This window comes from Eptesicus fuscus, chromosome 2 (genome assembly GCF_027574615.1).
Source record: "Eptesicus fuscus isolate TK198812 chromosome 2, DD_ASM_mEF_20220401, whole genome shotgun sequence".
Classification (NCBI taxonomy): domain Eukaryota; kingdom Metazoa; phylum Chordata; class Mammalia; order Chiroptera; family Vespertilionidae; genus Eptesicus; species Eptesicus fuscus.
The window spans coordinates 72,664,058-72,689,968 of record NC_072474.1 but is presented as its reverse complement, the minus strand read 5'-3'; the positions used below and the strand labels follow the sequence as shown (position 1 = coordinate 72,689,968).

Genomic DNA, 25,911 nt, shown 5'->3' with positions numbered 1-25,911 from the left:
ATCTACTTCAAAGTATTGTGCAAATGAAAAACAGTGGAAAAAACTGAAATGACCATCAAATTCTGACAGTTATAATAAAAACAATAATAATTTCTAATAGTATATTGTCTAATGGAACTCTACTATATGATGATGAAAATTATCTGTTTCTGTACTGATATTAGTGAGCATTTGAAATGGGGGCCAGTGTGACTGCAGAAATGAAGTTTAAATGCTATTAGTTTAATAATAATTAACTTAAATAACTATATATGGCTAGTGATGTGGTACTAGGCTCTGCAGGTACACTAAGTTCTTGGGAATCAGATAACATTGTCTTTATGTGTGGACTTTGCTACTTACCGCTGTGTGACTTTAATTATTGACCCTTATCACTATTCTGTCTTCTCATCTGTAAAATGGACTTAATGAATTTAAGTTTCATAGGATATATATGGTATCATTGAGATGATACATGTAAAAAGCAGCTTAGAGGAGTGCTTGCCACTGAGTGTGTGGCACATGATGATGATGATGACGCTAACATGGATTCTCTTACCTCCTTGGCCATGCAGTCCTCAGAGGTAGACCCACAGCACTTGGAGAGGATTGTGGTAACATCTTCAGCGAGTGGCAAAACATCCTCCAGATTAGCAGTAGGTGCTTTTTGGGCTAATTTTATGAGATGGCTAGATAGTTAAAAAAAAAAATCGTTAGCTTTCTCCAAATCTCAGTTTTCTTGGTTTCATTATGAACAAACACACTAGAGAAATAATTACATGGTTTCAACAGTTCTTCCTTAACAGCTGCACTGAGCACATCTACTCTGCAATGGAGCCTGTGTCCTGAAGCTACTACTCAAAATTCAGGCGTCCCCAATGATTTTTTTCAAATTTCAGCACTCACATTCTCTTTTGGCCAGATCTACATACATAGTTGAAGGGTGCCTTTAAACCCTGACCAGGTTGCTCAGTTGGTTGGAGCATCATCCCATAAACCAAAAGGTTGTGGGTTCAATTCCTGGGCAGGGCACATACCTAGGTGGTGGGTTTGATCTCCGGTTAGTCAGGGCACATAGGGGAGGTAACCGATCGATGTCTCGCTCTCACATAGATGTTTCTCTTGCTCTCTCTCTCCCTCTCTATCTAAAATCAATAAAAACGTATCATGTCCTCAGGTGAGAATTAAAAAAAAATGGCAATAAAGAAGGCACTAATATATCTCTATTTAAGACCAAGGTGTTGTTTTGGGGGCCTCTCATAATCTTCTTAAATGTTTTTATAAATCAACTTACAAACTAAAGTAGAAATAAAGTAGTGAAGACCTATAGCCCTAAACCACAGTGTTAATACATGTTGATGATAGGGCATGAAACCCTTACATATTTTATAAGGTTTAGAGGACATTAAGTATTTTATAAGGGATTATGCTATACTGCTGATAAATTTATCTTTTCACTTAATCTGGAATATGTTCTGTATCATTAAATATTCTTTATTGTGATAAAAAACATAATATTAAATTTACCATCTTAACCATTTATGTGTGTGTGTGTGTGTGTATATATATATATCTATATATATATATATATAGATATATATATATATATATTAAAATTTATTTCAGAGAGAGAAACATCAATGATGAGAGAGAATCATTGATCGTTTGCCTCCCACACACCCGCTACTGGAGACCAAACCCAAAACCTGGGTATGTGCCCTGACCAGAAATTTAACGTTGACTTCCTGGTTCATAGCTCAATGCTCAACCACTACCATTATCAGCTGGACTACCTCTCAATAATTTTTAAGTGTATAGTTCAGTATAGTTCAGTAATGTTAAGTAAATTCACATTGTTGTAACAGATCTCTAGAATTTTCTTATCTTTTAAAACTGAAACTCTACATCCATTAAACACTGATTCTGGCACTCCTTCCTTAGTAATCATAAATTCTGTTTTTATGATTTTGACTACTTTAGGAACTCCATATGACTGGAATCATACAGTATTTGTCCTTATGTGACTGCTTATTTTACTTTGTATAATGTCCTCAAGGTTTGTTAATGTAATAGCATCTGACAAGACTTTTTGAGGCAGCCTAATATTTCATTGTATGTATATATCACATTCTTTATCTATTCACCTATCAATGGATATTGGGTTGCTTTCACTTCTTGGCAATGTGACTAATGCTGCCATGAACATGGATGTGCAAATATCTCTTTAGATTCTGATTTGAATTCCTAGGAATATATATACAGGTTGGGGTAAAAGTAGGTTTACAGTTATGAGTACACGAAACAGTTTATTCTTGTATCATTTATTAATTATTGTATTTTCCATAATAAAATCTGTAAACCTACTTTTGCCCTAGTCTGTTCACAGAAGTGGGATTGCTGGGTCATATGGTAATTCTATTAATTTTTTTTGAGGAAACTTTAATGTTTTCCATAATAGCCACACCATTTTGCATTTCTGCTAACAGTGCTCAAAGATTCCAACTTCTTCACATTCTCACTAATGCTTTTGGCAGTGGCAATCTTAATGGGTGTGAAATGGCATGGTGGTTTTGATTTGTGATTAGTAGTGATGTTGAGCATCTTTTCATATGCTAGTTGGCCATTTTTATATCTCATTTGGAGAAATCTCTAATTCTTTTTAATCAGGTTATTTGGTATTTTGTTGTTGAGTTGTAGCAGTTTCTTAGTGCATACTGGATATTAAACCCTTGGTAGGTAAATGATTTGCAAATACTTTTTCCCATTCCATAGGTTGCCTTTTCACTGTGTTGATTGTTTTCTTTAGTGCTCAGAAGTTTTAGGATGGTGTAATCTCCTTTGTCTATTTTTGCTTTTGTTGCCTAAGCTTTGGAGTTAATTCCAAGAAATCATTGCCAAACCCGATGTCCTATAGTTGTCCCCTATGCTTCCTCCTAGGATTTTATAGTTTTAGGTCTTATATTTAAGTTTTTAATCCATTTTAAGTTAATTTTAATATGTGGTATAAGGTAAGGGTTCAATTTCATTCTTTTGCAATTTTCCCAATACTACTTGAAGAGACTGTCCTTTTTCCACGTGTAGTCTTGGCTCCCTTGTCAAAAATAATTTGTTTAAATACATAAGGGCTTGTTCCTGATCTCTCTATTCTGCTTCATTGGTCTATATATCTTTTTATACAAGTACTACTGCATATTGATTATTGTTGCTTTGTAGTATGTTTGAAATCAGAAAGTACGAGGCCTCCAACTTTGTTCTACTTTTTCAAGATTGTTTTGGCTATATGGAGCCCCTTGTGATTCCATTTGAATTTAGGGTGCCTTTTTTCCTCTATTTCTGCCAAAAAATGCTGTTGGGATATTGGTAGGAATTGCATTGAATCTGTAGATTGCTTTGGATAGTATGGACATTTTTAACTATTAATTCTTCTAATCTGTGAGCATGGAATATATCCCTATTTATTTTGTTTCATCAATTTTAGTAATGTTTTGTAATTTCATTAATAGTCTATCATAATTACAACAAACTGGCCTCCTCTGAGATGGATATACCATAACTGATTTAAGTATGCTTTCGAGTCTAGGGACATTTAAAAAGTCTCTATTTTTTCATATTTTAAAAATGGGGGATAGCAATATTTGTAGCTAATTTTTTGTTCACATTTAATGCTATTTCTTTGGGGCAATTTCCTAGACACTAATGTAAGTATAAATTAATGATTAAGGTAGGTATATCTTTTAGTTGTTTTTATATTATAAATTCCTATGTTCTACTTTCCAGCTATACTATCTTAATGTCAAAGGAAAACTAAATTGAAGGTCTAGAGAAAATGCCATTTAGCATTTGAGTAGTTCTAGTGGAAAATTATTTTTAATGGACTAATGAAAGTAGTTTCTATTCCCACTAGGGAAGCTTAGGATCTGGTGCCAACACAAAATAAATTATTTTATTGCCATTAAAGGATAAAAGTTTATAGATCAGAGAAGGAGGAATTAAAGAGACTTAAATGCTGTAAGATAAGATAAAGCTGGCAAATCTAGATGTCTGAGGAGATATGAGAGAAGTATAAATATAGAAAGTGTCAAAATTAAAATATGGAGTTAACAGCAGACATACAAAAATCAAAGGGAAAGTTACAAATAGAGTAGCTAAGAAAATAGTGTACATTCACAAAACTCAAGAGATACATATTATACAGCACAAAGCTTCATATAACAAATAATCCAAGAAGTTTCCTCCCAAGACAAAAATGGACTAAGCAAATAACAGGTGATTTTATTTTTGCCTTTATATTTGTAATTTATATTTATATTTGTAATGCTAATATGAACATTGAGGAAATCATTTCTAATGGTCTCCTGGTTTTCCCTAATGAGTATATGGAAAAGGTTGATTAAGAGCAAATCTCATGTTTTACAACATAGCCTTGTTTCTTATTGTTCATATTCTGTGCAGACAAAAAAGAACTGGGTATACATTTGAGAACTATTGGAGCGTAAGACTATAGTCAATACCTTCTAACACAAACACTTTCCTAGGGAACCCTAATATTTTGGATAGATAGTGCAGAATCAAACTGCTGCACATACTGATGCTTATTCCTTACCTGAGCCTTGATTTCTCCTTCCCATAAGCAGCATATTGTGAACAGATTCTATTTGACATAATGGTGAGAAGCGATAAATGTTTAATCTGGAGTCTCTGGAAAAGAAATGAGAGAATCCCTTTAGGCGGTTAAGATACATTCATAGTAATGTGCAGGAATGGAAAAAAGAGACTGAATATCATGACTTTTTTTGATGACCATAAAACTGATTTCTGACCAAAGAAACTTACTGATATTTCTTTCCCAGAAGTGATGGTATGTTTGTTTTTCCAATTAACAAAATGCAAAATAGGCCTGTTAGGAACTTTTACTGATTCCAGAATCTGAATTTCTACCATTCTTAAAAAGGAATAGCATTAATAGAAGAAAAAAGAAAGAGCGTAACTATGCAATAAATGGCACCTACCTCTTTCAAAAAGCATACAGTGGGGCTTGATGAGGTACAGCAGGACCCTACCATAGAGAGATAACTCTTGGTATAACTGACTAACAGTGGCAGAGGAGCTTGTCCATAATTAATGGAATATTCATACATAAACCTGTGGGGGTTAGGGGGAGAGAGCATTGGTCAAATCATTTGTGGAAAACAAAATCTATCCTATCTAATAAAAGAGTAATATGCAAATTGACCATCACTCCAAGACACAAGATGGCCACTCCATGTTGTCAAAGATGGCTGCCCCCATGTGGACACAAGATGGCCACCACAAGATGGCCACCACAAGATGGCCACCACAAGATGGCCTGCAGGGGAGGGCAGTTGTGGGCAGTTAGGGGTGACCAGGCCAGCAGAGGAGGGCACTTGGGAGAGACCAGGCCAGCAAAGGAGGGCAATTGGGGGGGATCCAGCATGCAGGGGAGGGAAGTTAAGGGGAACCCAGGCCTGCAGGGGAGGGCAGTTGCAGGGACCAGGCCTGCAGGGGAGTTCAGTTGGGAGGGAACCAGGCCTGTAGGGGAGGGCTGTTTGGGGGACCAGGCCTGCAGGGGAGGGCAGTTGAGGGCAACCTGGCCAACAGGGGAGGGCAGTTGAGGGCAACCCGGCAAACAGGGGAGGGCAGTTAGGGGTGACCAGGTCAGCAAGAGAGGGCAGTTAGGGGTGACCAGGCCAGCAAGGGAGGGCAGTTAGGGGTGACTGGGCCAGCAGGGAGGGCAGTTGGGGGTGACCAGGCCTGCAAGGGAGGACAGTTAGGGGTGACTGGGCCAGCAGGGAGGGCAGTTAGGGGCAATGGGCCAGCCAGGGAGCAGTTAGGTGTCATTCAGGCTGGCAGGGGAGTGATTAGGGGGTGATCAGGCTGGCAGGCAGAAGTAGTTAGGGGCAATCAGGCAGAGGCAGGCAAGCGGTTGGGAGCCAGTGGTCCTGGATTGTCCCAGATTGGAGAGGGTGCAGGCTGGGCTTAGGGACACGCCCCCTTCCCCCATGCACCAATTTTGTGCACCGGGCCTCTAGTTTTTTAATAAGTATTTCCTTGGAGAGAAGATATATGTTAACTTATATTTTTAATATCTAAAAAGCACTAAGGATGTACAGAAAGGGTTATAATACCAATCACTTTTAATCAATATTTTCATTAAATAAAAATAGGTTATTTTCTAGATTTCCATGTAGATAGTTTGAGAGGGGGGCCATTTGTCACTTTAGTCACTTAACATCTACAAGTGCATGGCCAATGGTAGATGTTTATTAATGTTAGTTGAATTAATTAAAACAAATGCAATTATGAATTTACCTTTCATAATCTATCTCTGTTTACTATTCTAGAAAATTGCTATGAGTAGGTTTACTTATTTATTGACATCTTTTTAACTTTCAGGAGCATAAGACTCTATGGATCTGAAAGAGACTCTGAAATTTTACAGGGATGGGCAAGCCAGCCAATTTTCATAAAATTGTGACCTGAGTTTCATGCTTTTAAAGCCCATTTGAATGCCATTGCTTTTGATTTTTTTTAGTAAATGTATTTTTTCACTATAATTAATTTTCACCATTTGTGTTCATTTTATGATCTTCCAAGACAAATTTAAAGAATCTCCATATAATCTGGCTCCTTAGTAACGTTAAGCAATGAGAGGGTCAGAGTAATATGTTCTCTTATGTAGTGCAACATGCATCCTATTCACAACTGCTTCTTGGAATGTGAATAATAAAGCTGTTTGTTTATTATGATTTAGTGAAAATTAAGTATTAAGCATGTGCATAGCAATAAAATTTTATCAGATGGAGTATATAGAGATCACTAGCTTAAGGGAAAACACTATAGCTACTGTCAAATATTTGAAAATCTGTCATGAAGACAGGATATCCAAGTAGTTCTGCTTCAAGTACTAGATAGGACGAATTGGATGGGAGCTGGGGAATGGTGGTTTTTATCTCTGTCTATGAAAGGCATTAACAGTAGTCGACAGTGACAGCAATGAGCTGTCTTGGATGAAAGTCAAGTTCTCGTTATTGGAAGTTATCCAGGTTGCTGTAGAGAGGTGTTTGTATAGAGTAGGGGGTTAGAATAGATATAGTTTTGATATTTTATGCCTTCAAGTTTTACTTCTGATGAAAGCAACTTACTGGTTAGCAAATTCCTTGGGATCTTTCCTGAATGCTTCACAGATTTCATCATTACTTGGCTCTACGTAGGTAGGAAATTCCTGTGGCTGGTGCTTCAGGGCAGCCATACAGAGTTTCCTTTCTAGGCCCTCTTTGGTACAGCACTCAGCAGTCCCTGGGTGCACTGGGAATGGGGAGTCACTGTCACAGGACTTAGCAGACAATGCTGACGTCTAGAAAGAAAGAAGAGAAACAAGCAAACTCATATATACAAGTTTCCAAGCTTATAGTTCTCCATTCAGTATAACAGCTTTAGTTTAAAATTCTCATTAATAACAAACTGTCCTGTCCATGCCAAAGGCTCCATGAGATGATTTGGCAATGTGGCAATTTGCATAATCATAGTTATGAGCAAGTACAGGGTCTTATTTATGTTAATAAATGACTTTCCTCAAAGCAGGAGAAAACAGACCATCATTAATAAATGGACTGTGTTTGATTGCAGTCATTAAAAGTTTTATCCTCCAGGCCAGTGTTTCTCCACAAGAGTATTAACATCGGTGAGGATAAGAGAAGTCATTTCCAAAAGATCTCATACGATATCCTACCTGATTTCTGCTGCAAATACCCCATTGAGAACCAGGACCCTCCTGCCCTTCTCTCCTCCCTTTATTACCTGAGTAGACTTTTGTTAAGTGCTTTAGTCTTCTACATTGGTTTGCATTCTCTTAGCCAGTGGTTCTTGAGCCTGCTTTTGCAGCAAAATCTCTCATAGAATATATGAAAATTAAATGCCTGAGTTTTCCATCACATAAATTCTGAAACAGTAGGTCAAAGATGAGGCCTTAGGATCTGTTTTCTCCCAAAGCTTAGTCTCATGTGTAGCGTGGGTTGAAAAATCACTAGTACAACTTAATCTACTGCCTCAACATGTATACACTGATACAGGTGGGCAAGCTAAGCCCATGGTGAGAAGACCACCAAAGCAATTATAGCCACAAAAATGTTCTTTTTGGAAAGAATTTGAAATGAAAATGTAGAACATAAGTAATTATCATGGAAAAAATTATTTTGGGATTTATTTGGGAAAAAGTGCTTTCAAATCCCTATGCTTATTTTACATGTTAGCCAGCTTTTCAAGGGAAATCCTTATACTTATTTTACATGTTAGCCATCTTTTCAAGGGAAAACACCTAAAGATGTTTCCTATCAATGAAGGAAAGCAACACGATGAATCACTTATGTAAAAGTGAACATCTCTCATCCTCTCCCACATCTAACTTCCGAACTTAAGAACTCTTTTTTATTCTTCTTTCTTCAGTGAATATCCTCGTCTATTCCATTTCTTTGCCTGTCAACTTTCCCATGGTTTCTTTTTATTACCTCCTTTCAAATAAGGAATTTAAAAAGAAAAAGCATCAACACATTTTAAAAAAATACTTTGAATAAGCAGGAGAAAGAGGAAGATGGTGTGTAAAAATGCCAATGCCATCTCTGCTCTCTTATGATCTGTCTTTGTAATTCAGCAGCTTCTCTCAAATGAAGACATGGGTTAGCAAATATATATAATAAAAGTGTGTTTTGTTGTTCTGATCATGGTCAGTATGATGCTTGCTTATTTTAAGGTGGTTCAGAAGGTCAGGTTGAAATGGTGGTTGTTTATGGACTTAGTGATAGGAGAACATGATTATGAAATTCTTAGAAAGTAGATAAGAACCAGATAAGGCAATTAATGATAAGAATAATCATTGTGTAGATTCTAGTCCAATGATCTTTGGAACATTTTTTCCACAGGCTAATTGCTGTAGGCATACACAGGGAGACATTTGCCTTGTGGAGGCCTTTTTCAAGATACATTTAAATGCTGTTTGTGTTGGGCCTGATGACTCCACTAGTAAATTGCTAGAAACACATGTGGGTTTACCTTTCTTCAGTCTGTACTTTGAACCCTGTCATTTCAGCATTTTAATTTCTGCATGTATACTTAAGGGGAGAAATCCCAAAACCTGGTGGTTTATGTATACAGGGCAACTTTTGAACACCAAATTAATTTGAGGCCAACACTAAATTGCTCTGGGTCATTCATTACCAGGCTTGGCATGATAAAAGTATGTGTAGATTTTAGGATACATACCATCTATTAGAACTATTTCCTGAGTCAGTATATCATTCCCCAGTTTTCTCATTTGTAGGACTAATGGGCAGAGTTGATTTGTTATGCCAGAATAAATCTGAGCTCTAGAGTAACAGGCTTCATATTTCCTCCAAAATTGGAGTACCGTATTTTCCAGCGTATAAGACGACCCCCAACTTTTCCAATTAAAACATAGAGTTTGAGATATACCCACCCTATGTGATGACACCCAGCGTATAAGATGACCCCTGACTTTTGAGAAGATTTTCCTGGGTTAAAAAGTCGTCTTATACGCCAGAAAATATGGTAGGTGGAGTTGCTGTCTAGGATTTCCCTAAGATATGGCATGAAGACCTGTCTTGGCTTTCTTCTGTGGGCCACCACAGATCCACCCCGGCCACAGTAACCTACCCTGTTGTCATAGCAGTCAGGGTCAGCCTCTTCAGCACAGCAGGCTTCTGTCAGGGAGACAACTTCCTTCACAAGATGACTGACCTGTTCAAAAGTTCCACTGGGAAATTTCCTGCTGTAGAGGACCATTGATCTGAGGGGAAAAGTAAATCAATACTCAATTAGAATTAATTTTTCCCACATTTGTACATGTTAAACTATTATTTTCAGTTTTCTACAGGAATAGTGCACTTTTTATTGATGAATGAAAAGAATATGAGGTTGCCTTTTAGTTTTTGTTCTAGGTAAACTGATCTTGTAAAGTGGCAGGAGTTGAACTTGAGAGTTCCATCAAAACAGCCTCATGTTCTTTCTTCTCTCAAGCCTCCCCACATGAACCTGCTCCGTACCCTGTTGCCTTTGTTTGCCAGTCCTAGCATGTACTGTTTGCATTTTAATTTACCTTCGAAAACTATTGCTTAATAAATGTTTAGACCATGGTAATGATAGTTCAACTGGAATCTTTGGATGTCCTCCATTTGTCTGACTTCTCTGCTTCCTTTGACCCTGGGCTCTATCCTGTTAATCTTGTTAGAAATCAGTTCAGCCCTTCATGCTGAGTTGAAGTTAACCTTACATGCAGTTTCATTCAAGGTAAAGTAACCTAGAGGTTGAGTGAGTGCTTTCATACTTACAAAGATGTGAAGTCATCTTTTCCGAGATTGGTTAATTCATTGCAGACTTTATCTTTCTCATATTCTCGGCCTAGGAACCAAACCAAAACAAAACAAAAACAAAAAAAGTTTTGTATCTATTCCCTTTTAATTAATGTTTCATTAAATGCATATGTATAATGGGATCCTTTATGTGACTTATCTGTGGTGAAACTAGCATTTTTCTATATGCAATTCCATTTTTTGGTGCCTTTCTAGCTGTTTTATAAAAATAGATCAGAATTTTATGGCATGCTATAAATTTTAATGGACAGCAGAAAAAAGTGATCTAATACTGAAAGTAAACAAGTCAAATGATTATCAGAGCCTATTGATGTGTCAATCATTCTCTTAGGTCCCATCTTTATAATAATGCTAAAATGGGACATTTTGTTCCTCCCTTCTTTTTTAAAAAATATATTTTATTGATTTTAGAGAGGAAGGGAGAGGGAGAGAGATATAGAAACATCAATGATGAGAGAGAATCATTGATTGGCTTCCTCCTGCATGCCCCCTACTGGGGATCGAGCCTGCAACATAGGCATGTATCTTTAGCCGGAATCAAACCTGGGACCCTTCAGTCTGTAGGCAGATGCTCTATCCATTGAGCAAAACCTGCTAGGGCGTTTCTTCCTTCTTTATCCTTGTTTCATCTAAGCTCTCAAAAAAAAAAAAAAAAAAAAAAAGAACAAGAAATAAATGGAGAAAGTGTCTACAATCCTAAGTGAAGAGCCACTCCATTGATGCAGGACCTTGAAAGGGAGTGTGTGAGAGCTGCTCTATTACCTATCTCTAGACTGTATACGAGAAATTTTGGGATTTATTTGGGGATTTTTTTGGGAATTCTGCAGTGGCAAAAGATGAAAATTAGGTAAAATGGTTTTTTGGATAAAGTTGTCAGTGTGGTGGGTTTGGGGGAGTAGAGGGGTGTACTTCCCCTCATTTCAAGTATAGTAAAAGGGGCTTCAAGGAAAACACTCAGAGACCTTGATAGGGGACCCTTGAAGTGTGGGGTATAATGGACAGTTGTCTGATTCAAACTAGAGAAAGCTAAAGGGTTGGGGGTTGAGTCAGTGCCTGGGGCAACAAAGGAGAGGGTTGTGAGTGAGAAGCTTTGCTGAGGCTTGTGGACCTGATATGGATCAAACAGGAGAGTGAGCTTGCCTGGAGTTGTGTTGCCCCCTCCTCCAATCCCTCCCCCAAAGGGCTGACTAGAGGACAGTAGGCCACCAACTGTGTGATACCTCTGTGCAGAGGCAGGCAGTTTGAAATCAGAGGTCCAAAGGAAAGTTTTGAGGTGTTAGCTGGATGTGAGAGATCTCCAAGGATGATGAGAAAGATCTTCAAAGCAGCCACAAAGAAAATGTCAACATTGAACATCTCCCATAACCAGAGGAAACAACACTACTCACTAAGCTGCCCAGTGAAATTCTTTTTCCTGCTCTTACCTCTCCTGCTGGCTTCTTCCTTCCCTGTGTCTGAGGAACCAAAAGCAGCCTAGAGAGTAGGAGGAAAGAGGAGAACAGCAGAGAAAAAGAGAGGAAAGTGTACCTGTCCCTTTTTGGCAGGACAGGCAGTAGGACTGACCTGGGCCTGATCTTGTGGAATAGCTTCATCTTTAAGCAAATTTACACACTTTTGGCTATTAAACACAAACATATTCCCATGACTGTTATGAGGTAGCTATTTCGAGGTTCAAAGGGACCAGAAGACCTTTTATTTGAGAGTGAACAGAAAAATCATGGAACTTACTCTTTAGTCCACTCAAGAGACTGGGAAGAGCTAGATTGCTCAGGAGGAGATGAGTTTTCTACTGTCTGTGAGACTCACTTGTTCAACACACCTATTCCATATGCAGTGAGGGGGGTGGGAGGGACACATGGAAGGTAGCCAGTGTTCTTCCCTATATCATTATGCCAATAAGTCTAGGACATTTTCCAACACGCTATGGTGCTCTTTCTTTAAAAAAAATTAAAAAGTATATAAATGACTCAGTTTCTGTTCTGAGATAAGTGGTTTTAACTTTTAGTGACTTATCTTCCTGACTTTAAATATTAGGAAATCCATCTCAGGTTTGTTGCCATGCCTTTATCACCCAGATGTCCTCACCTCCCTAACAGTTACAGTCTGTGGAAGAGCAACTTTACATAAATGAAGGTAGAAATTTTTGTTTTATGGTTTAGACAGTGAAGGCGGTTGGATATAGGCTAAAGAAGGTCTTTCCTTCTCCTTCTTCTTTTTCTCCTTCTCCTTCTCCTCTGCCTCCTCCTCCTCTTCCTCCTTCTTTTAAAAAAGATTCTCTGTAGGATTTATTAGATTTACTGGTGCAAACTACCCATAGAGGAAGCAGTTGCACCTTCTGTCTTTCAGGTGGATGACTCAAAATATAGTACTGACATGAGAAGAGTCAGAACTAAGGACAAAGACATTCTTAAGCAGCACTTTGTAATAAGGGACCAACTAAAATACCATAAAAACAACACAGAAGAACCCACGTGTTCAAAACCTCTTATTTTGGAAACTAGGACAAACACAGTAGGATTGGTAACACTAATAGTCAGTGGAGTACAGAAAGCCACTGGTATCTGAGAACCTTTAAATCTAGCACACTTCCCGGAATTTATTGACTGGTTTACAAAGTTGGATATTGTCACAATTTCAAAAGGTCAAAATAAGGCAGAAACGGTCCATTAATCATTAATGGTATTCTGTGGGACTGGAGAGCAGGATATAGAGGGGAAGAATTGAAGGTAGAGCTGTCCTCCTGGAATGAAGAGCCATAACCTCAGGATGTCTGCAGAGTGGTTTTAGGTTGCTCTGAAGGTAGAGCTGGGAGAAGTGGCTGGCAGGAGACTTTGGTTCAGTGGCAGAACTTGACTGTAGCCATGGCTAAATACTAGCTGAAATGGTGAACAGCCTCTTGGAGAAGTGAGTTTGTTTTATTACTGGAAATATTCAAATGGAACTTAAATAACCATATACTAGTATATGAAAGATTCCTGATTTTAGTACAAAATTGTATCCTCTTGATGTCTAAAATCACTTCCAAGGGATTATAAAATAATCCCTTTTAGAAGTAGTAAGAATTATATGGAACCTTTTTACCCAAAAGCTATGTTTACAAAAAATAGCTCTTTCTCTTTTTAATGCATAGGCTCTAACTTTGTTTAATAGAATCTCCCTGTAAAATTGCAGATATTATTTTTGTTAATACTTTTCATAATGACTACTCAGTAACATTCACGGTGGGAGCCTGTATTCAAATGGGGCACTCTGATGAACGTTTTCAGAAATAATTTGTTTCTAGCCTGTCAGGGTTGGATTTCTCACTTCAACAAAAAGTAGTTTTTATTCCGTGTGTTACAGGAGTGTGTGAGTATATATGAATGTAGTGTAAATGGCCACTATAGATTATTCCTTGTTAAATAGCTTTAATGAAATCAACTACCTGTGTTTGCACCAAAGTACATTGGAATTCACAGGTTTTCTGTAGTGCTTTCGCTAGAATACAAAATTATTAGAGAGAAACGGAAAACTAGATTGACTATATAAGACTTAAAATGGTTTTGAAGCCATTTTTACAGGAACATTCAGCCTTGAGCATGACAGAAGCAAGGAGGAAGCCCAAAAGGGGGAGGCATTCGAATTAAATATATAAAAAGGTAACACTGCTCTTACAAGACCTACCTGCAGAGGGAGCTGTTGCGCCATGTGTCTTCCAGGTGGAAGACTCAAAATATATCTCTGATTTAAAAATGTTATTTATCCAAAGAGAACATATACAGCTTATAAAACTAGCAGGCAAATATGCTAATCATATTCTCATTTTTCAAAAGACAACAAAAACTGAAGTTACTTTGCAGTGTGATTATTACAAATTGATTTCCATTCCATGGAGTACTGCTTAATAAAACTGTTTTTCATTCTAGTTGAGCCGACATTGATTCATATAATTAAATCTATCTTGAACGAATTGTAAATGACATCCTCTATGCTTTAATGTGCCTCGTGGTTATGAAGCGGGCAATCTGGACTTTGATGTGGCCCCGGTAAATATTGGCATAATCTCAGTGACACTGGTGAAATCTTTTTCACACAGTGACCTTTTGGCACTAAATGTTTACAAATTTCATTAACAGAATTTTTGGGTTTTGCAATAGTGTGTCTCATTTCTACCTGTATTGTGAAACATCCTGGTAAGTCATGTCTAATTCTGGAATTTTGAAAGGAAATTAGACTTACTTTCAGAAAATCTTTAGTGCTCCATGTAACTTACCTCTCCCAACACAGCTGACAATATTCATTCATGCATGCAGCAGACATGCCTAAAAGATTTACTCTGTGCCAGACATTGGGTTCAGTATTGAATATACAATTAAAGAGCAAAATAGACACATCTCTGATCTCATGGAACTGCTAATCTATTGGGGATAGACATGAGATACTGTCTTGGTACAAATTCCACTTTAGGAAGGTATTTTGAATGCTTTAACTATTGCTGTTATAATCTTTCTGTAAAAGCAACTTGGTCTCCTAGAAAAACTGTTTGTATTCCAGAAGCGATGGATGGACCCTAAATAACATTGAATTGAATACATGCTGATACAGAAAGCTGGGAATTCTCTTAAGTTGCTGTTTTCCAATTTTGTTCAGAAGAATCATGGGGTTTCAGAGCTCTGATGGGCATTTGATATTTTTGCAATTTCATTTCTGTGGCATTTTTATTTCTATTCTATGCTGACAGGCTCGTCTATGTCAGCAAAGGTCAGTATATTTGCTTTTGCTTTCTTAGTTTTATCTTTAAGGTTATGTATGGTTTGCAGTGCTTATTAAGCAGTCGGACTAGATATTGGTGATTTCGTAGTAATGATTTTATTTGAGAACTTGAACATTGCTGGCCTGGTTTAGGAAGCTGACCTGAATATTGGAGCTAAAGAAAATTATAAATGTATCACTAGAAACACTTTCAATGAAGAAGTAACAATCAAGTTTATTCCATTTTAGGCTTTTTCTTTTGGTTTCATCTCCTTTGATGTTTTTCATCTTTATATGAAACATTCATCTGTTTTTTCCATATTGATATTGATATTGATGTTTTCAGGCAGGTGTGCAATTTTCTGAGTTTGAATCGATGGGAAGAAATTCAATTCTTTTAATACTAAATCTAGAGGTCTACATGACATCTGCCGATTAACTACTCTAGAGGAAATTAAATGTACCTCTTAGTATGCCACCAATGGAACAAATGGGGCCCTTTTTTCAGATATTGAAAATTTAAAATAGTGACTTGATAACTACTCAAACTAATGTCTTTGGGTTTATCATGGGTAGTAGCCTGTATAGATGATATATTTACCAAAGTCCTAGGAGGCATTATTTCTCCATGTATCTCATTCCACCTCCCATTCCCTTCATAAGTTGGGCACTTTGTCATCTATAAATGCTTTTGCAGGGGTGAAAATAAGGGAGTAAGTTTGGGATGGGTGAGGCTGATGTCCCCTGCATCCTGACTTGGAAACTTAGAATGCATTGCAGGGCTTAGTTTGTAAAGCAATAGAAGAATAAATAATATCAGGATAATGATTCACATTTGAGTACCAACAATTAGTCAGGCACTGTTCCAAATATTTTACATATTACCTCAATCACAAAAGTCCTATGAGATTTGTAGTTATCACAGTTCACTTCCAATATTTACTACACATTTTTGTGTGTCAATTTAAGAACTTCACCTCTGTGTATAAATTGTTTATATGGAAAATTGTGTTAACTTCCAAATATGCAACATTAACTTTTTTGAGCATATTTTATGGGTTTGAGAATTACTCTTATAATTTGTGGGTTTGAGAATTACTCTTATAATTCAGTATTATTCTGTTTATGGTATTGAAAGATGATTATTCCTGCCCTTCTGAAGTCTTAATTTGTAATTACAAGTCCTGGAAAAGTTTATTGTTGCTCTTCATATTCCCTTTATTTATTTATGTGTTTAAAGATTTGTTATTGATTTTTACGGGGGGGGGGGGAGAGAGAGCGAGAACGAGAGCGAGAGCAAGAGAGAGAGAGAGAGAGAGAGAGAGAGAGAGAGAGAGAGAGAGAGGAACATTGATGTGAGAGTGAAACCTCAATCTGCTGCCTCCTGCATGTCCCCTATCGGGGATCTAGTGGACAACCCCAGCATGTGCCCTGACCGGGAATTGAGCCAGGAACCTTTCAGTGCACAGAATGATGCCCAGCCAACTAAGCCACACTGGCCAGGGTGATATTCCCCTTTTAAAAACAAGGTTGTAAGGACTGTTAAACCTTAGAAATAGAAAGCTGAGCAGGATGGCTGAAAGTCTGTCTAGTGCTTTGGTTTTTGTGTAGACAGGGACATATAGTAATACTCACCAGGTACTTGCAAATAGACCTTAAAAAGCAGGCCAATACTAATTGTTTCCTTAAGCAAAATTGTCTTATTTTTATAGAAATTCCTTTAGTGCAACAATCATATTTTTAGGTCTTGTGTGCTTGGCATAATTCTGGACACACATGAATTTTCAAAAAGCCAATTCCTTAAGCATTATGAAATAGGAAGAACATATCATTCAATAAGGAATGTCAAAGTCATATTTCCATATTGTATACATTTGAGTTGATATAAACAGGAAGTACTAATAATTCTGCTTCATTGGCTAGTTATGGACTCTTTTTTTTAAAAAAAAACTTTTTAAATGTATTGATTGATTTTGGAGAGAAAGGGAGGAAAGAGGAGAGAAAGAGGAAGGAGGGAAGAGAGAGAGGAAGGAGGGAAGAGAGACACAAAGAAAATGAAACAACAAGAGATAGAGAAATGTTGATTTGTTGTTCCACTTATTTATGTATTCATTGGTTAATTCTTGTGTGTGCCCTGACTGGGAATAGAACCTGCAGTCTTGGTGTATCAGGACAATGCTCTAACCAGCTGAGCTACCCAGCCAGGGCCTGCACTCCATCTCTTGACTAAAATAATTTAGAAAATGTTGGACACAGATGATTTTTCTTTTCCTATCCATCCATACATTACAATGGCTATTAAAACTGTATGAATTCTATTTATACAGTTAACTCAGTGGCAAGCCTATATTATATATATTTATCACTGTCTGTCTCCATTATACATGTGTTGTTTTTTTTGGTCAATGCTTGTTCCTAGCTCAGGACTTTTGCACCTGAGTTCCTTCTGCTTGAAACTCACTTTTAGCTCTTTACATGGCTGTGTCCTTTTTGTCACATAGTTCTTGCTGTCTACATCAACTCCTTAATAACCATGATGTAGTATTTGGGAAAAGAGAGAGGATATCTACTAATCCTAAATTATTTCTTTCCAGCATTCTGTACAGCTATGTTCCTGAATCAAACTAAAGGCAACTTTAATTTTCAAGTGGTTACTGATAAAGGGGCAGGCAACTTGTAGAAAAGAGAAACGAGGTGATTCAGTGGTGGCTTGGGAGATTTGGGAAAGCCCACACTGTCGAGGGCTGTTTTAACAGGCAAATGGAAGAAGGGAAAATACAGCTCACCCATGACTTTCTTGCTGTTTGGTATCATGTTTAGTAAAAATATATATGCTAAGAATTAAGTGCTTGATGCAAAAATGAAAATGTTCATAGTAAATATCCTGTTCTTGCCAACAGCTCTTCTGAACTGCAATAACTTGCTTCCGGTTAGAATTATTTCCTTGGTAATTATATAGCCGTGTCAGCAGCCTTTGCTTGTATTTTGGGAAGAGGGAGAAATACTTTGTAGATTAGCACTACATTCATCTCAGTCCTGGGGAAAGAAGCCAGATGGAGGCAATTGGCAAAATCTGTTGTTTTGTTTTTCAAGGGGTAGGTATATTGGGTGTTTTCTTATGACACATTCAGATTCTGTACACCTCCCCAGAAGCACAGAAGGGTTTGTGGACTGTATCCCCAGTGCTGCTGGATAGGAGAGGACTGGCCTAACTGGAGTTGATGTTCATGCTGAGCTACAGCGGTATCCATTATGGATCTGAAATATCCAAAAATGCTCCCATAGGATATAGGCAATTTAGGGAAAAGCCAATATGTTTGGGAAACTCTGGGTTAAGTAAGGTTTCTTTCTTACAGGACTTCTCAGAACCTTTAAGCAAACAAGCACAGTGATTGTGAACAACCAAGAAATGTACAGCTTGTTTCTTAAATGTGTTTGACCATAGAAACATTTTTCCAAGACGAGTCTTGAGTGAAATACACTTTAGAAAAGGTGGTCTAGAAAAATGCTGTGGGTGGTAAGTTAGCTATCTAGAACTGTAACAGGCAGAGAAAACTGCAGCTCTAACCAATCCTCCACTATCCAAGGTTCTCTCAACTCTTTTATTCATGTACTTTGCAATCCCCCCCACACCCAGGGCACACTTCTAGCTTCCAGGCACATCACTGACTTAGTATTTGGGGTTGGGGAACCTTTTTTCAGCCAATGGCCATTTGGATATTTATAAGATTATTTGTGAGCCATACAAAATTATCAAATTAAAAATTAGCCTGCTATATTTGGTCGAACATTTAATTAATTCACCCCTAATGCCTTGGCAGGGCCAGACCAAATGATTTCGTGGACTAGACATTTCCCACCCCTGGAATAGAGGACTGAAGGGTCAGGACCTCTATAGCCAAATATTGAACATTGGTTACTTGCAAATGTATTATATATGTCTCAGGGAATATTGTCAAGCCTATGGCACCTGCGTGAAGTGAAGTTTAGACCTTCAAGAAAGCTGACTTTAGCATCCATTTCATCAGAGTCAGAGGATGTTGAAGGATGAAGAAATAGAGGTTGCAGAATTCTCTGTTATTCTTCAAAGGACACTATAACTCTTTTAGGCGAAGGCAATGTACACTTACTTAGTCAGCAGTCCCACCTGATAATATCCACATGTAATTCTAGGTCCTTGCCATTACTGAACCTTCTGGTGTTTTGAACATCCTGATCAATACTGCTTCAGTAGGCATTTTTAGGTTCAGATCTACTCCAGGGAAACCCTTGGGCAAAGGAATAAGCTTTCAAGGTTTCTTGGGTCTTGGCCTATTCAGAGGTCTCATAAGAGACACAATTTATTTTACTTATTTGTACCCCAGTACATCTCAGACTTTGTAGTCTTAAATAAGACCCATAGCTTACTTAAAAATCTATGGGTGAATGAGACAAAATTTTAAATAATTTGTACGGCAAAAGTAAGATCAAGGAAAAATTAACGTAAATAGAATAAGTCAGGAGTAAGATTGTTCATGTCACATTTAATACCAAGAATTCCCAGACTATACACATTTTATTCCACAGGTTAAATACATTACTAATATGAATATTAATGTATGACTTTGGTGAGACTGACAGTACTAAATGAAAACTAATTTCTCAAAGCCAGATGAATGCTGATTCTTTTAGAAGTTTTTAAGCATCATCCAGAAAAGTAAATTGAAACTGATTATAAAATTTTCAGCTTGGGAAATTTACATAAAGTTGTATATTTCACATAATTTCAACCTGTATCCTTTTTTTTTTTTAAAAAAAATATATATTTTATTGATTTTTTACAGAGAGGAAGGGAGAGAGAGAGAGAGTTAGAAACATTGATGAGAGAGAAACATCGATCAGCTGCCTCTTGCACGCCCCCCACTGGGGATGTGCCCACAAGCAAGGTACGTGCCCTTGACCGGAATCGAACCTGGGACCCTTCAGTCCGCAGGCTGACGCTCTATCCACTGAGCCAAACTGGCTTTGGCTCAACCTGTATCCTTTAAAAAGATTTTTAAACATTGCTAAAAGATGAAGATTCTATTTGAAGAATAATCTTAATAAAATATAGCTCAATTATCTTTTGATAATCATGTTTCATATCCATTAAATTATTTTATGTGGGATATTTTAGAAACTACAAATGTATTTTCAAATATATCTTTGGGGTTCCTTTAAGAGACTCAAATCTCAGTTAACCTCATTGATATGGTGTACTATGCTCTCAGTGGCAATAAATATTTGAAATCTGAAAAAAGTGCTTATGGATGGATCAAAGCCTCCATTTGCATTATCTTCTACTAACTAAAAAGATTCTAATTTTGCCCTAGCTGGGTAGCTCAGTTGGTTAGAGTATTGGCCCTATACACCAAGGTTTCGCGTTCAGTCTCAGGTCAGGGCACATACAAGAATCAACCAATGAATACATAAATAACTGGAACAACACATTGAGGTTTCTCTCTCTCAAATGCATTTAAAAAAATATTCTAATTTCAAAAGGTTCTCCCCAGGTCTTGGTTATCAAAAAAACAGGGAAGGATAATTGACAAATTATATACTTTTTCTTCCTTTCATGAGATTATCTTGATTTCTTGGCTATTCCAGTTGAAAGCGCTAGGCCACATTTCAGCTCAGATGAACCCTGCTTTGATTCTTCTCTTTCTAATATCTTCTCCAATTACTCTGTTTTCCACCTTTGTATACTTTTTTAAAGTGGCGACAGACAATTAGACTAGTAAGAGTTCCTGTAAATGGTCCCAGCACAGGAAGTCTCACCTCTCTCCAGAGCGTTCACAGTGAGCAGAAGGAGCAGGATCCTCTTCATTTCCCGGCTTGGCAAGTCCTGCGGCAACCTGTTTCCTGCAGGTGACCAGAAAAAAATGGCAGCCAAGAGTAACCAGTTCCCTTTTAGTAAGCTTCCCGGCTATGAACTAATCAATCATTAATCTCTATACAGAAGCCAGGGCATCCTTGGCCCACAGAGAGAAAATAATATCAATATCAGGGTAAATAGACACCCTGGGGAAAATGTGACACATGGCAGCGTTTTTAATCATTAACTTGGTCAAACTGCAGAAGAGTCAGTGTATACGTAGGTTACTTTCCTGCTGCTTTTTACTGAAAATTTTTAGTGTCCTAGTGGATACATTTCCCCTTTCATTATAGGATTGTGTGCCTCTTTTGGACATCTCTACCCTTTTCCTGTGTGAATGGAACCTTGGAGGTTATTTCTCTCTATCTCTCTCCCTCTCTCCATTCCTCCCTCCTGCCCACCCCTCTCTGTTTAAACCTACTACAAATAAGGATTACCCTAAAATATTTCACACTAGGTGTTTTAAATAATAAGGAAGAAAAAAGAGTGAGATGCCTATTTATCATAATTGCTCAAATCCATAATTTTAATGCTATAAAATTTATTTAAGATGTTGGGATAGTACTTTATGTGCAATATTACACTTTTTGAAGCCACTAACATCTTTAAAACAAACAAAAAACAAACCTTTGAAGTGAGGCAAATAGCTGGAGAGGTTAAATGACTTACCCCAACTCACAAAAGTTAATGGTGAATTTTGGACTTCTACAGCTAAGTTCAAGTTCTTTCTACTAACACTATACAACTGGTATATTTTAGGGTACTGTAACCTGAGATCTCACAGTGGCCCTGTAGAACATGGAATTCAATATCTTCATTTTACAGAAGAGGGAACAAAGCCTTAGATAGATTCTGTGACTTGCCCAGAGAGCACAGGTATATTCCAATCATTCATCATCCTTCATCAAATCAGGTCAGCTCCTGCTCCTTGCAGGGGTCCTTTTTTTCTGGAAACAGGGTCAGGTAGGGTTGGGATATGCAGGCTCTAGAATAAAATCCTCACTCAGCCCTTATTGGCTGTGTAACCTTGGGAAATTATTTTCTCTTTCTAAGTCTCATTTTTCTCACATGCAAAGTGGTGATAACTCAGTATTTTTTGTCACAAGATTATTGTGAGTTTAAGATAATCCATGTGCAGATTTACCATAACATTAAACACATGATAACATGCATTGAGGTCATCTAGTAGTCTTTGTTCTAGTTATTATCACTTTCTTCATTGACCTTCAAAATTGATATCTGAAAATATCATTGGAACCAATGAAACTTAGAAGTATCACAGATAAGCGATCTAGAAATCCATGAACAATTTAGTGGCCAAGGATTAACGGTGCAGGCAGAGTCCATCAAAATCTCAATAAACTGCGCAAAGCAGTTACAGTTTTAGGCAGCTCCTCCATCTACGTTGAAGATACTTGGATGTTAGGTTCAGAAAATAGAGCTCATTTAGTTGGAAAAAGATAACTAAGCAAAGCAAAGATACCCTGTAAGGTCAATGGTAGCCTGTTAGGTAGAGGAGATCTTGCGAGAGGAAGTAATGGGCAAATAGTTTTGCTGTTAGGATCATCTTCCTGCCTACAAATTGAAACTTTTTCTTTTGCTAAACTTCTGGTTTATTTTGCAAATTAATTTAAAAATGTTTTAGTTTTACTATAAATTATTTGGAAACAAACTTTAAACAAGTGTCAGAGTTTAAAAATAATTGAGAAACCCAGAACTCAGAGAATAACTGTTAACACCTTATAGTTTTTATTTTATTTAATATATGTACGTTGTAGGTTTTTATTTAGCAGTTGAAATTTCAGTCATCTTCTGATGATTAATTCATTCAGATATGCAGCTAACTGTTCCCTATGATTTTGCTAAAAAGTTTAAGTCCAGCCTGTTTTTTTACTTTAAAAAATTATGACTTTATCTCTGCTTTTGCAACAACATCTACCACTTTTGTTTAATGATAAGTTGCATGTAGCAAGAATTGCAACATCTCATTTAGGTGTCCTCTTGAGAAATCTCTACAAAGTGCATTCTCTTGGCTGAATTTATCTTTTTCTAACTGAATATTGGCACTCACATGCTGGTAGCTAAATGCATGAACCTTTTCTCAGTCCTCTTTATGTAATTCTCCTTAGTCTTTCAAATGTTGATTTCTTGTATTGATACTAAAACTGGGAAAAAAATTATAATTGGCCCAAGTGAAAAGTCTTATGTTGCAATGACTACTCTAGTAAATTAGATGAAAGGAGAAAAACAAGTGAAAAAGACCCAAGTCCAATATTCTGACACTATGTTACAAGCCGTACTTGCAGCAACTCAGGAATTTATTACAGAAATAGATTTTTAAAGAATTATTACATATTTAAGCTGTGGGATTTTGCAGGAATTGTTTAGCACATGAAGGACTGATTTGAAATGGTCTTCCTCTTCCTTATCTTTCTTGCCACTGGCTTCCGAAGAAATTTAGGTTGTTTTTCCCCCTCCTAAACAAGGTGAGTTCTAGGCAAAATCATGAAACAAAGCCCATCTTTAGTTCTTTTTCTATCACATTGTTCCTCTTCCTGCCAAAGCTGCTTAGAAATTCTTGCATTATAGGATTGCTGCCCTGTATGTGGTGAGTCTTTTTTCTCTGATTTTATCCCAGATCATCACTTTACCTTTGATTTTCAATAGTTATTCTCTGTGTATAGTGTTCATTTTATATCTGTTTTGATAAGTGTTCATTAAACTTGTATCTATTAAGTCTGTGTTTTTCTCCAATGCTGTAAAATGTCCAGCTGTTGTTTTTGAAGGACTTTTCCGTGTCATTCTCACTCTTCTCTATGGGACTTTAATTACACATGCTCCCAGTAGTTTATTAGACTATTTGATATTATCCCACATGTCTCTGAGATTCTATTCAGTTTCTTTAACCCTTGTTCTCGCTGTTATTCAGTTTAGATAATTCCTATTCATTAATCTGAATTGATTCTTCTTCTATCTCTCCCATCCAAGTACTAACCAGGCCCGACCCTGCTTAGCTTCTGAGATCAGACAAGATCGGGCGCGTTCAGGGTGGTATAGCCGTAGACTCTTCTTCTATCTCTAATATTATTCAATGAATTTAGCATTCTTCAGTTTTAGAATTTCTACTTGATATTTTTCATAGTTCTATGTTGCAGTTGAGATTCTGTTTATTCATTAAGACTATGATTGCTTTGAAATTTTCAAACATATTATTCTTTAGATCTCTTTACATAAAAGCTTCTTTGTAGTCTTTATCAACTATATACTATGTTTGGGTTATTATCTCAGAGTTGATTTTTATTGACTTATTTTTATCTGAATTATGGATGACATTTTTATTTCTTTTCATCTTTGGTAATTTTCATTTCTTTTCATATTTAGTAATAGACTGGACAAGCAATGTGAAAACTTGACAGTTTTATATGTTTTAACATTTTTTAATTCCCCATAACATAACAAGTGGTTTTCACATTTTTGATATCCCAGAGTTTAATTAGTATTATTCAGACATCCTTTTGACTGAATTGATTAGAGAATGGTCAAATTGCTACCCAGTTCAGTCAAACTATTAAGAAGACTCAAATATGTGACTAAGAAAGGGATCTGATGGACTCGGTTTTATGTTATACCTAAACTCGAATTTGGTTGGGGATAACAAGAATTAGAAAAGTTGTTTTCTGGTAACAGAAACTTTTATTCTCATTCTTTTTCTGACCCAGTTTTTTTTTTTTTTTAAAAAAAAGGAATCTATGATTATTTATTAGAAAGTTCACTTATGATTTTCACTTCAAATGTGGAGATTTTAAACAGGAGGTTAATGCATAATTAATGATAATAGATAACTTTACGTATTTCTTCCTTTTTGTTGTATTCAAGTTACTGCCATGTGAATGCTATATAAAGTTGCACTCTGAAAAAGGAGTCCAGTTAAATATAAAAGAATATAGTGCAATACAAACACTGGCTATATATATATATATATATATATATATATATATATATATATTGAGTGGCCAGATTATTATGATCTCTGAACGCATAATAATCTGGCCACTCAGAGTGTGTGTGTGTGTGTGTGTGTGTGTGTGTGTGTGTGTATAAATATATATATACTAGAGGCCCAGTGCACAAAATTGGTGCACGAGGGGGGTGTCCCTCAGCCCAGCCTGCACCCTCTCCAATCTGGGACCCCTCAAGGGATGTCCGACAGCCCCTTAAGGCCCAATCCTACTGGGATCGGACCTAAACGGGCAGTCTGACATCCCTCTCAACAATCCAGGACTACTGGCTCACAACTGCTCACCTGCCTGCCTTCATGATTGCCCCTAACTGCTTCTGCCTGCCAGCCTGATCACCCCCTAAACACTCCCCTGCCAGCCTGATTGATGCCTAACTGCTCCCCTGCCAGCCTGTTTGCCCCTAACTGCCCTCCCCTGCCGGCCTGGTCCCCCCCAACTGCTCTCCCCTGCAAGCCTAGTCCCCCCCAACTGCTCTCCCCTGCATGCCTGGGTCCTCCCCAACTGCCCTCCTTTGCAGGCCTGGTCTCTCCCAACTGCACTCCCCTGCTGGCCTGATCGCCCACAACTGCCCTCCCTTGCAGACCTGGTCCCTCCAACTGCCCTCCCATGCTGGCCATCTTGTGGTGGCCATCTTGTGTCCACATGGGGGCAGTCATCTTTGACCAAATGGGGGCAGCCATCTTGTGTGTTGGAGTGACAGTCAATTTGCATATTATTCTTTTATTAGATAGATAGAGGCCTGGAGCACGGGTGGGGGCCGGATGGTTTTCCCTGAAGGGTGTCCCGGATCAGGGTGGGGGTTCCCTTGGGGCGTGGGGTGGCCTGGGCGAAGGGCCTGTGGTGGTTTACAGGCTGTCCATGTCCCCTGGCGACCCAAGTGGAGACC

The 25,911-nt window shown here is 37.6% G+C and overlaps 1 protein-coding gene across 1 annotated transcript in view; it reads right to left on the bottom strand.

The window, feature by feature from the left end:
* GC (GC vitamin D binding protein) overlaps positions 1–14,069 on the bottom strand; it is a 53,623-nt gene extending 39,554 nt beyond the window's left edge. The window contains exons 1-8 of the mRNA XM_054722128.1: positions 14,046–14,069; positions 11,807–11,855; positions 10,341–10,410; positions 9,667–9,799; positions 7,143–7,354; positions 4,989–5,121; positions 4,583–4,677; positions 539–668 (exon numbers count right to left, since the gene is read on the bottom strand). Of these exons, the coding sequence (XP_054578103.1) occupies positions 539–668; positions 4,583–4,677; positions 4,989–5,121; positions 7,143–7,354; positions 9,667–9,799; positions 10,341–10,410; positions 11,807–11,855; positions 14,046–14,069 (846 nt within the window). The remainder of the gene's footprint in view (positions 1–538; positions 669–4,582; positions 4,678–4,988; positions 5,122–7,142; positions 7,355–9,666; positions 9,800–10,340; positions 10,411–11,806; positions 11,856–14,045) is intronic.
* Positions 14,070–25,911: the final 11,842 nt, after the last annotated feature.